Source organism: Eleutherodactylus coqui, chromosome 1 (assembly GCF_035609145.1).
Source record: "Eleutherodactylus coqui strain aEleCoq1 chromosome 1, aEleCoq1.hap1, whole genome shotgun sequence".
NCBI lineage: Eukaryota > Metazoa > Chordata > Amphibia > Anura > Eleutherodactylidae > Eleutherodactylus > Eleutherodactylus coqui.
In genome coordinates this window covers 70042313-70055119 of record NC_089837.1, presented here as the reverse complement: position 1 = coordinate 70055119, position 12807 = coordinate 70042313, and the positions used below count along the sequence as shown (strand labels likewise).

The 12807-nt window shown below is 43.6% G+C and overlaps 1 protein-coding gene across 1 annotated transcript in view; it reads right to left on the bottom strand.

Annotated features, from left to right (window-relative positions):
* The window catches only part of NBAS (NBAS subunit of NRZ tethering complex), a 616392-nt gene that overhangs the window by 585775 nt on the left and 17810 nt on the right, over nt 1-12807 (bottom strand). Inside the window, exons 4-8 of the mRNA XM_066597064.1 lie at nt 10936-11013; nt 8715-8762; nt 6045-6088; nt 3856-3989; nt 1361-1494 (exon numbers count right to left, since the gene is read on the bottom strand). Coding sequence (XP_066453161.1) covers nt 1361-1494; nt 3856-3989; nt 6045-6088; nt 8715-8762; nt 10936-11013 — 438 coding nt within the window. The remainder of the gene's footprint in view (nt 1-1360; nt 1495-3855; nt 3990-6044; nt 6089-8714; nt 8763-10935; nt 11014-12807) is intronic.

Sequence of the window (12807 nt, the reverse complement as noted above, 5' to 3'; positions counted from 1 at the left end):
GCGGGGATGAAGAAAACATCTGTGGCAGATGTGTTCTTCATCCCCATGGGGGACACGGCAGCGGCGGACAGGTAAGTATATTTTATTTTAATATTTTTTTATTTTTTTTTTTACACTAAAATGGTTGTTTTTTAGGGTAGAGCTTATATTTAAAGCTCTTCCTTGAAAAACAATTAAGGGGTGCCAGCAGACCATTGAAGATGCATGCCTGTAAAACACGGACATGTGCACACACCATATGGAATGCATTGGTTGTAATAGAAGCCCGATTTTGTGCGCGCGTATGCACGCACAAAAACACGCTTGTGTGAAGCCACCCCTAAACACAGTCATGGAATACAAATGAATAAGGCTAGGGGTCCATGGCGACTCCAGTCATGGGACACCAAGTCTCAGATAAATCAAGCAACCAAAATGTTAGCGCGAATTGCTGCTGTGTGACCACAGATTTCACTGTTCAATGCAGTGGATGATGGCATAGTCATAGTCGACTTGCAACCACAAATACAACAGTCTAGAACTTTTTCGGACTGTCGTGTCATGCTTGCGCTAGGTCACCGGACAGGCCCACCAGTCATCATTACATGCCAGGTCATAGTGCATTTTTCAAATGTGTAGCTTAGCCCTAACCTAAGGGTCCTTTCAGACAAGCAGATTATCGTTTGAACGAGCGAGTGACGTCACCATTGCAGCCTGTTTATACAGGAAGATACATTGTTGGCTCATTCAAACGAGAATTGTTCAATTTTCACATTCGCTGTACAAGTGAGTGAGGGGCTGAACGAGCACTGGTTAACCCTTTGCAATCCAATTTTGGATTCAGGGTTTCCTAGGGGGCTTTCCCTTTCTGCCATTTTACAATGGCGCCATCTGCTGGCAAGAGCCAGTACTGCAGTATGCGATATGCCAGAAAGGCGCCTGACAACAGAGCGGCTAGTAATATACAGTAAGAATACCCTGCCGGACGTCTTCAGACATCGGAGCTGTACAGGCTTCAATTACAATGTTGAAAGACGTCAGACATTGGATTGGAAAGGGTTAAACCCAATGATAAGTGAACTAGTCAACGGTGATTTTTGGCTCACGTTTAGATCGAACGATTATTGTTTAATGTTGCTCGTTTGAACAATTGCTCCGCTACAAGAATGCGCTTACAAGAGACGTTTCTGCAGAAACCACATAAAGCGTCCAGATTTGCCGAATTTTGCATAGTTGTTTTTCACAGGCAAAACATTTCAGGTTTTTAACTTTAAATTTGCATTACCGAAGTCGCATTGCCTCAGCGCACACAGTTTTACATCACGCGGTCAGAAGGGTCTCATGTAGCTGCACCCCGAGAGATACAATGTAACGAACCTACCTGACTAGATAACTTTTCAGCTGGCCCCGGTAATTGATGACTAGAAGTTCAGCCGACCACTGAGAGCTGGCTGTATACTCCAGGAAGATCAGACCAGCAACGGCATAACTCACATCCCCGGGGAAGCTGGCCTGCTGCAGACAGAAGAAGAAGAACCTGACTCAGGACTATTTATTTCTAGATCAATTCTCATTAGCCGCATGTATTTAAAGCCAGACACAACCAAAAATCTGCTTTCCACTTTAAAAGCCAATGAAGTTGCTGAAGTGGAACATGAAACAGTTTCCTGCCAAAACATTAGGCTTTCTTGGGATACTTGTAAAAAACTTCTTACGAATGTTAATGAGACTGTAAAAGAACCTCGGCTTAAAGGGAAAGTCATCCAAAAATGTCAGAACCAGAGAGCGACTGAATCTTCCGATCCAACACGCTGGCCCAAACAAAATGCCATTTAAATCAATAGGGATCGGGAAGGGTATCGTTTCTCCTTAAGGACAGCACCTAGAAGGTGTGAGGATATTTATAAGGCCATCCATGCTCCTCTGGGAAATATGCAAATAAGGAAGAAGGAACAATACCTCTGCAGCGCCACCTGTTGGAAGGCAGCACTTCTGCAAGTCAATGTTAAACAAGCCTTATAACAATGACTGGGAATTTTAAGCCAAAGCCAGATAACCATACACAGACAGCTGTTTCGGGTGACTGCCCCTCATCAGCTTTCAGGCTTGGCTAGTGAGAGGCCTATAGACTTGGGTTGGGAAGGATATTGTTTCTCCTTAAGGAGAGCACCTAGGTGGTGTGTGAGGAGACTTATAAGACCATGCATGCTCCTCTGGGAAATATGCAAATGAGAAAATGGAACAATAGCTGTTGAAATCAAGAGAGATTTAGGCAGAACTTCTTTTAACGAATTTCTATAGACAATATCCGGTCATTGTATCCACATTCCTTTACTGGGATGGTGTGGGCAATACATAACATAGTAATAATTATTCATTACCCCTTAACAATATATGACAGAGGTTTGCGTCCTGGGAAGGAATGTGCTCCCTCTGTGACGCAATTGCAGAGGGTCGATACGTTGCCAGATACGGATGTACCGGCTTACCATTGCCTCTGATTGATATTCTACCAATAAAGCATTGCAGTACAGAAGTCCTGCAATGCATTATCATAGCAATAGTAGCTTACTATGGTTGTTATGGTTCAAGTGCCCTACAGGAAAATAAAAAATAAAAATAGTGTAAAAAAAAAATGTAAAAGACGGAAAAATAACCATTTTTGCACACTTTCCACTATTAGTATAAAAATTAAAAAAACACATATTTGGTATCCTTAGATCTGTAACAACATGTACAATAAATTGAACCCCTTATTTATCTTGTACAGTAAAAAAAACTAAATAAACAGGAAAATAAAAAGTACAGTTCACCATTCAAAAAACAGACCCTCCTATAGCCATGTCAAGGGAAAAATAAAAGTTATTGCTTCTGAAAAGTGGAGAAGAAAATCCCCCAAAAACTGTTGCATTCTTTGGGCCAAAATAGGCCATGTCCTTAACGGGTTAAACTTTGTCATGATTTGTTAAGTTCAGAAAGGTGGTCCACCATGATTGGCCACTATACTCTCTTTGTCTACTCGCACTATAAATAAAGTTAAAACTGGGCTGGGCTCTTTGGGTAGAGCACAGAGGTGACGTTAAACAGCTCATGTTTCTTGTTCTTTCTCTGATGATCATCGTTAATTAATTTGGACACATAAGAGAACTCAGATCTCAGTAACCTTATTACCAAATCTAAATTTAAAAGGTTACTCCAATACACTACTAGGGGAGGTCGACTATTCTATGTTTAGGGCCTGAGGTGGCAAGACCGATCATCTAATCACGCCACAACTCTAATAATTTGCATTACTGCCTGAGATGTAACTGCATGCCAAATTTTGGAGCAAAACAACTTTTTCTAGGGGCTTGATTTTTTTTTTTTAGACAAAGTGTACATAGAGCAGTTAGCGAAATACATATCTGCTATCTATTTATCATTATTTACTAAATCCGGGAGAATCCCTTAACTTCCATGAAGTATTAATACAGATAGAGGCAGGATAGAGGTCATACACTCTAATGCACTTCCTGACGAGCAGTGGCCTCTTTCATAGGTTTTCAGACCAACTTCAGGAGAAAGAGAAACAAAATATGTATCCACATAAAAAGACAAGAGATCTTGCATTCATTTCTGCTCCAAGCCTTGAAAGAGAGAAGGCCTGCTTTTATCTTTTGTTTTCCCTCCTTCATAAATGAAACTCTGCCCCACATTGCACTCAGACAGACATCTGACTCTACGGACTCGCTGGATGTGCCGTTATGATCACGAATTCCTTTTTTCTGGACATCTGCCCCATGCAGATTAAGATTCCTTATCTTATATAAAATGTTCTTCTCCATACAATGTGTTAATTAAATAAGAAAGAGAGAATATTTTTTTTAAATCATATACCGGAGGGATGACAAAAAGTTCACTCCCAATGAGATCAAACAGTCGAACAGTCCCGGTGCTCTCGGCATAAGCCACCAAGGTGCAGTCATGGCTCCAGGCCACACGTCTCCACTGAGGATTGGGGTCTTTAGGCACTAAAAATAAACAAAATTCAGGATTTTTATTAAAAGAAGCATTACAATAAAAAACACGGACCACTTATCCATCAGATTAGTGCCACTACAACAGATGGTCAGACACTCAGCTATCTCCAAAACATGCACACAGTTTAATATATGGAGCGGTGGTCCAGCATGCACATTGATGGTTCAGACGAAACTCCTCCGTTCTGAGGTCATGTGATTAGGGGTTGGAGAGGGACAGGGTACTGTGTCCTAGTGATTGACGGGGCTCCCTGCAACGTTCCCTGACAGCACCATAAGTTAGTTTATAGTGTTTTTTTTTTTTTTTTTTTTACAGGATGGTTGTGAAGGACATCTCAGAAGGATGTCTACTGTCCACAAGCCATCATCCATAGTCTTCCATGTAAATGAAAAAAAAAGTTGATAAATTTGTTTTTACTGGCTCATGATAAAAATGGAGTCCTTATTAGATTCAAGCCATGGTGTAACGTAGACACATCCATTTGGCTGTAGGAGGGTCACAAACGCTATCTTTTTTCCTTAGGGAGAGCACCTCTCAGGCCTCTTACTAGCAAAGCCAGACTCCTACTGTACACTGATAAAGGGCAAAAACCCTGAAACAGCTGTCTGTACATGGAGTCTGGCTTTGCTTTTAATTCCCGATCATTGTAACAAGGCTTGTATAAAAAGTCTGACTTTGGCTTGAAGGAATGCTGCCTTCCAAAAGGTGGCACTGTGGAGGATTTATTCCATCTCCCTTATTTGGCTGTAGGGGAAATGAAAAAAAACTATTTTCATGGTTTTGCAACAGGTCAATATCCAGTGCCATGCAGTGATTGAGTACTGTGCCACTCAAACATTTCGTAGGGAGCGTAGGTCTTCCATTGGCCCACAAAAGCTCCCACTGCCTTCCCTTCCATACTATGTATGTGTAAAGGGTCCTATAGAATCAAGACCTACTATTTTGAGGTCTTTTCTATTTAGGGTAACATTAGGATTTGGACTTGGGCATCCTTTTTAAGAAGACCATAAAGCTTTATGCAGATTTTATTAAATCGTATAGGAAGAATGGTGCTGCATGCAGAACCCTACATGGCCATAAATGTGTTAACATGAGGTCAGAAAAGGTGTGGTTTCTCCTTAGGGAGAGCACCTAGTAAGGAGAATTATAAAGTCATGCCTGCTTCTCTGGGAAATTTATGCAAATGTTAAAATGGAACAAAGCCTCTACTGCACCACTTATTGGAAGGCAGCATTTCTGCAAGTCAATGTCAGACCTTTTAATAAGCCTGGGAATACAAGCCAAAGTCAGAGTCTTTTCCAAAAAGAAGAGATAAACAATGTACAGGCAGACTGTTTCCGGGTTTTTACCCCTCATCAGTGTGCAGAAGGTTATTGGCTTGGCTGGTTGAGTGACATATGACGTAGGTTGGGAAGGGCCTTATAAAAGTCTCCTAACTAGTTGCTCTCCCTAAAGGGAAACCATACTCTTCCCAACCTACATCATAGGCCTCTCAGCCAGCAACCTACTGCACACTGATGAGGGGGAAAACCCTAAAATAGTCTGTACATGGCTATCTTTTCCATCTAGAGAAAACTCAGGCTTTGGTTTATATTCCCGGTCATTATTACAAGGCTTTTTGAAAGGCCTGCCATTCACTTGCAGAAATGCTGCCTTCCAATAGGTGGTGCTATAGAGGCATTGGTCCATCTTTCCATTTGCGTGAACATGGTCAACATATTCAATCACATTTTTTTTTGCTACATCACTTAAAGGAAAACGGATACAGTATTATGCCTACTACAGCTCCGGAAAGGGCGGAGCATAACATAGGGATCTGGAAAAAAAAAAAAAAAAAAAGAAGAAAAAGGCCTTTATTATGCTCCACCCTATTAGACCGCGTACTGTCATGCTCCGCCCCCACAGATTTTCCTGACCTTATACTAGGTATAACAGTATCAGTTTTGTGTGTACTGTTCCTTTAAACTGAATTTCCTTTTTTTCTGCATGTATAATCCGAGCAGCGGCGCCCGAGCGCAGCATGTACATACTGTATAATCACTCACCTTGACATTTTCCTATAACCGAGCCAAAGTCATCTTTCGCAGACCTGGATTGTGCAGGAAACGGAATACAAAAGGGAAATTAAAATCTTGATCACTACAAGAGAGTGATGGATTTTTACAAGCAGGCACCCAGGATACGAACCCATCAGTGTTACGGAGAAACACAGGAATTGAACTTGTTAGCCGTGCCAGAGAAATTAGGGGAATCAGATACTAGCATCAAGTGAGTGCAGGAAAGGTTTTATATCGGCAGCCGCGTGCCCTTCTAGTATTCTCTGCACCAATGCCCTCCTGGCCGCCCCAATCACATGCATGGGGTCACTCTGAAGTGCCCTGAGGAGCAGCAGGTGGCCAGGAGGGAAATAATGAAGAACTTGCCTCAAAAGTAAGGCCACCCTTACACGACCGTATGTAAAAACGAAGGGTTGTTTTACTGATGAGGTCACAACTAATTTTTTTCCCCCCTACAGTTGGCATAGCAACCAGCATAAAAAACGCAGTAAAACACAGTATTACGTGTGCAATCGTGTATTAAATGCGATTTTTTTTATGCACCCCCTTCATTTCAAGGCCGAGAGAAATAGGACATTCTGCGAAGCATGCGAGAGGCCCCATTGAAATACATGGAGGTTTAGCGTTGCGTATTTCACGCGCGAGTAAGGGCTCATTCACATGGGCGTACTGTCACCGCGTATTACACATGCGTATATCATGTGTGCAACATGCAGTGAATAGAGACTATGAGGCTGGGTTCACACGGGGCGGATTCCCGGCGGAAATCTCGCGGTTTGGCCGGAGCGAAAAACCGCGAGATTTCCGTCGGGAGAAGCGCTGCTTCAAAACCCGCAGGTTTTGAACCGGCCTGACCGCTCGCTCTTACACTGCGGCCGGCGCTCCAATAGAAAAGAAATGAACATGCTGCGGCCGGCGAATCCAGCTTTGCCGCGGCGGATTTGCCGTTCCGTGTGGACAAGATTTCTGAGAAATCTTGTCCACGTGGCTGGCTAATCCCGAGTTTGCGGCCGCAGGTGGATTTGCCGCGGCGAAATTCCGGACGGAATTTCCACGGCAAATCCGCCCCGTGTGAACCCAGCCTGAAAGTCAACGGACTTTCAGTTTTTCAACTACATCTGTTTGTGGACACTGCATATTGATACGCAGGAGAAATAAATCGCAGCACGTGCCATTTCCCTGCATACCATACGCAGCCCTTGAATGGGCGGCGTTTCCATCCACATCCACGCTCTGAACAGCGGAGAATTAAAATTTACAAAAAATATTACACTGCACATGTCCATGACGTCAGATTTGTGGCATGCGTAGTGCCAATCACGACCCATCCGCGGTCTCTCCCAGCAGGCGGTGGGTTTCCATTGGGTTCTTAAAGGAGATGTCCCGCGCTGAAACGGGTTTTTTTTTTTTTAAACCCCCCCCCCCGTTCGGCGCGAGACAACCCCGATGCAGGGGTTAAAAAAACCACCCGCACAGCGCTTACCTGAATCCCGGCGGTCCGGCGTCTTCATACTCACCTGCTGAAGATGGCCGCCGGGATCCTCTGTCTTCATGGACCGCAGGGCTTCTGTGCGGTCCATTGCCGATTCCAGCCTCCTGATTGGCTGGAATCGGCACGTGACGGGGCGGAGCTACACGGAGCTACACGGAGCCCCATAGAGAAGAGGAGAAGACCCGGACTGCGCAAGCGCGGCTAATTTGGCCATCGGAGGGCGAAAATTAGTCGGCACCATGGAGACGAGGACGCCAGCAACGGAGCAGGTAAGTATAAAACTTTTTATAACTTCTGTATGGCTCATAATTAATGCACAATGTACATTACAAAGTGCATTATTATGGCCATACAGAAGTGTATAGACCCACTTGCTGCCTCGGGACATCTCCTTTAAGGACAGGACACTTCAAATGAAGAAGTTAAAATGGGGAGTTATTCTATATTTTACTAGAGACAAAGAACGAACCTTATGGGGAGGTCTGCTAATGAGAAAAGTTATGAAAACTCATAAATGACTTATGTGGAATAGTCTTCAGTCCAGAAAGACCTCTTGGTCAAGTATGGAGGAAGGCTGGGGTCCTGTGCTGCCTGTATGTTATGGGGCAACGTGTCATTCAACGCTGGTTACATGAGAGCAGACGGCTTACCCACAGGGCAACCAATTCAAACAGCAGCCCCTTGGGTTGTCGCTCGCTGCTGCTCAAGGAGAATTCAGGGCAGGATGATCTTGGCAGCTGCGTGTGGCTGGCCTGCTGATGAGATATTCAGGTATGACGCTCAGATGGTACACTGAGGGCTCACCCAGGTAAGGCAGCAGGAGGCATAGGATGGGGTAGGTAACTCCAGGGAGATGCTCCTTTGCTGGCTGCTAGTGATGGGGAGTTTCGGTAGTGCCAATAGAGTAAGATGCAATTCTGGGCAGCCAGGCACAAGTTATGGAGGCAGTTCTTGTTTCCTTTGCTGGGCAAAGTGCAATATGAACACTCTGCTCAAACAATAATGAAGTGGTCAGGGGGGTCTGGCATTGTCGCCTCCCCTGACTCAGGAACGTTTTAGCAAGAATATTATTTTATTGCTAAACAATAACTCTTCTAGTCCAATAAAAACCCCATTAAGCACCTTTCCATAAATCTCATTGCATTTCAATACAATTAGTAACTCACCTAATTTCAATGCACTGGTCCTGAACTGCTGCCAAAAGCTTGCCGTTACTGCGAGAAAAATGGGAAGAAAAACATGGAAATGATTATTATACTATTAAGCGTTATGAAATGTTACAATTATGGAAATGCTTTCTGTTTGCTGGTGCTTCATCTCTCCCACATTACTTAGGAATCTTCTCGCCCAAGAGGTTTCCGGATTTCGCAGTAAATACCTTCCATAGCAGGCTATGGAAAAGGGATTCTTCCTGCACATGAGCGGAAACCAAATCGCAGTTTCTGCTCATGGAAAGAAAAAAAAAATTTCAGATATAGCAGCATGTTCCATTTTTGCGGAGATTCTAGACATCAATGGAAGGCGTTCGATCCGCAGCTCTTCCGGAAAGGTCGCAGATTCTGCATCACTGCTAGGCGATGAGGCGGGAAAAGCGGGAGTTAAAAAAAAAAAAATGTGAAAATTTGTACTGCGCATGTCGGATGGCGAGCCATGTGGACAATCCGCATTACAGATGAAGAGAAAGTGAGACAGATCTGTGCGGATGCCACTGCTGCCAGGGCCAGATCCCACATGCACTTGTGTGCAGGCGGCCTAAGCCAGGACATTGGCAACATCTCCTAAAAGGTCTCTGTGAATTGTTGACAAGAGCACAAGCCCCGACTTCAATCCTAACTGCAAGAACGAATTTTCAAAAAAAACCTTATGGGACACTTATGAAGCACGGCGTTTTATATACCAGCCTTAGGGTGACTACCCACTACAGGTTTTTTTCCCTGCGAAATTCGCATTTTTTTTTCTGCAGGGGTCTATGGGACTTGAAATGTTAAAATCGCGATCGCGCAAAATCACGATTTCACAGTAAATTGCAATTTTGCGCGATCGCGATTTTAGCATTTCAAGTCCCATAGACCCCTGCAGAAAAAAAAAACACTGCGAATTTCGGAGGGAAAAAAAACTGTAGCCACGCCCCTTTTCCGCCCGAGCGACGCGATTTTCGAGTACTTCCGTACTCGGGCGAAAAGATTCGGGGGGCGCCGTGGGTGAGTGGGGGGGGGGGGGGGGGGAGGGAGAGAGAGAAGGCTCCCCCCTGTTCCCCACTGCTACCCCCCGCTCCGCCACGCCTCCCCCACCCCCCGAATCTTTTCACCCGAGTACGGAAGTACTCGAAAATCGTGGTGCTCGATCGAGTAATTACTCGAAACGAGTAGGTTCGCTCATCTCTAGTAGTCACCCTTAATGCAATGCCCACTGGAGCAAGATGCAATTTAAAAAAAAAAAAAAAAAAAACTTATAAAGAGGTACACAGCACTTAAAGGCAACTACCTATTTTATAAAATCACATTTTTGTGTTAAAAATACTTTAAAAAAAAATTCAGTAAAAGTCTTAATCTTCCATAACAATCTGTACTTTAAAAAAATAAATAAATAAAATCCTACAATTCTGCGGTTTTCACACTGACCAGAGCCTAGTAATGGGCGTTTTACGTAGGAATGTGAAACACTGAACCAGAAGTTCACGATTCCCAACGATAATTTGCCTGTCCGCACAAGCGCTAACGAGCTGGTGAGGACGTCACCAGCTCGTTCGCTCAGGCAATGGAGAGTCGTGAGGTTCTCGTTCAGCGTATTAATGCTCTGCAGGGAAAGCTGTGCAGTCATTTCACTAAATCACTGGCAGGATTACACTGAGAAGTAACTCCTATATGTAGATAACACAGGACCCACCATTCACAATAGGTATAAGCTGGGACCATCTACTCCCCTCCCTGCACAATAACCCCTGCAGCGGTCACAGAGCAGGTCTAAAACAGTCTCCAAACAAGTCACTGGGTCTCTCCTGTCCATTATGTGGGTGGCCCATGAGGCTGCTCTAAAGCATATCTCTAAATACTGTTAAATGCAACTCAACTTTCTTCTGCTAAGCCCCATCCACTTTTTTTTTTTAGCAAAGTAGAAATGGTGCAGGAATAAGGGAAAAAAACTGCCAAAACTGATATTCCAATATTTCTTTGAGACGAGAATTAACACTCGCAAGTTTCTAATAACAGAAGGACCGCACCTTCATTGAATGGAGAGGGTGGTCTCAGAATTGGCAAACGTCTCTCTGAACCAAATGCTGGTGAGACATGAAGGCAGCGTGACAACGTGGTCTTGAGCCGCCTAACAAGTACTAAAGTCGCTGTGTAGCCATTGCGTAAAAGATGAAGAACCCCAGACATTCCTTACCTCGTCAGCACCAGCTGCCAGTTGATTTGCTTGTTGATTAGACGGACAAGGCCGGGTGGAAGACAAAATTTAGCTGGGCTGTGAGCAAGAAAAGGAAAATGCATTATAAAAATTTTACAAATATACATTTAAAAAAAAAAAAATAAAAAAAAAATAAAAAAAAGTGCAAAAACTCAAGTAGATGTTTTTGTAAAAAAAAAAAAAGAAAATTTATAATAAACTTTGGATTTTTTCACCAGAATTGTGAATGGCCTAGAAAGGATAAGTAGAAGAGAAAACTCCTCTTTTTGGACCCAATACTATTTTTCTTAAACACCTGTATAGAATAACTACATGGAAGATGTTAGCATTTTCCAAGCCCAATCTTAGACCCTGGACTCTTGTTCATCACCTGCGTTTCAGGCACTAGAGTTCAACCCCTCACTTCTTACTTAGTAAGTGCTTTTGTACGGCTGATCCCAGTAAGGATCTACCAGCACACAGACGCTTTTTCCATCCAATTTCCGGACAAAAAAAAATAAATAAAAAAAGTCCAAAAATTAGACGGAAATAGAACCCACAAAAAACAGGGAGTGGAGAAGAGTGGTGACTCAGTCTGCTCATAGAAGCCTATGGAGAAGGAGAGGAGGCAGCTGCTGTAGAGGAAAACACACAGACATGGTTGCTGGAGCAAATAGTAAGTGATTTACTGTTTACAACTACTGTAATCACATTTACACTGCTCAGATCTTCGTTAGGGTCCCCCATGATGGTGCTACTGTATTTACATATGCGTGCTACAAAGAGTTAAAGAGGTCGTGAGATTATAAGAAAAAGATTTAACAGCCGAGCAGTTGATATTAAAAAAAAACAAAAAACTGTATTCTCACCTCTCCTTGGCCCCCGGTACCCAGCTGGGTCACTACTGCTGCCCTCCTCCCCATCTGCAGAAGGCTGCAAGAAAACAGGTAATGGCTGTGGCCAGAGGCTGCAACGTCACTATTCGAACTCCTGGCACCAGCATTTACATGCTAAGAGCCATGATCCCAGGAGTTTGCTATAGCCTCTGATTAGCCACAACTGTTATCTGAATTCTGGCAGCCATCTGTGGACGGGAAGGATCATGGAGCAGCAAGTCAGTTGGGTACCAGGGTCTGAGGACAGGGGAGTATACCGTATTTTTTATTTTTTTTTCCACCTGCTCGGCCATTAACAAACTTTTTCTTTTAATTAGACAACCTCTTTAAAAAGCATAATCTGCTGTTTTCTCCATGTGCAGTGTATAGAAAGACATCATAGCAGCTAGTCTCCACCAACCAGCTTAGAGAGAACGCAAAATTAGAAACATAACCTGTAGAGGGGAAAATTGGCACAGGTCATATAATGACAGGAAATAGTTATTCCTCATTCACTCAGACAAAGCAGCTTATTCTGAAAAGTCACCTGATGCAGGTCTACTTGAGGGATAGCAATCTGTGAGAGATGACCTTTGGGGCAAATCCACACGCAGTGGTCACAGCGTGTCTAAAAGGGGAGTCTGTGATGTGGCCAAAAATTACACGGACACCGACTACCAAAAATTCGCCTGGCTTTCAAAACGGATTGTTAAAATCATACAGCAATTAATTTGAAAATGTCGCTGACTCGCCCTCCTAACTTTAACAACTTGTGCCCAAATTGCATCGGAGAGCACATGGACACCAGAGTGTGTGCTGCCCTATATACACGGACACGACACATTGACATACATAGGCACGTAAAAGGACAGGTATAAAACATGCCATGAGTTTTTTCCCGAGGCCCATTGAAAATATGTTCGTATATAACCTCATAAGCTAAAATAGGGCCGTGTACTGTCCATGGAACTAGACGGCACCAAAAAGAGGTAAAAAG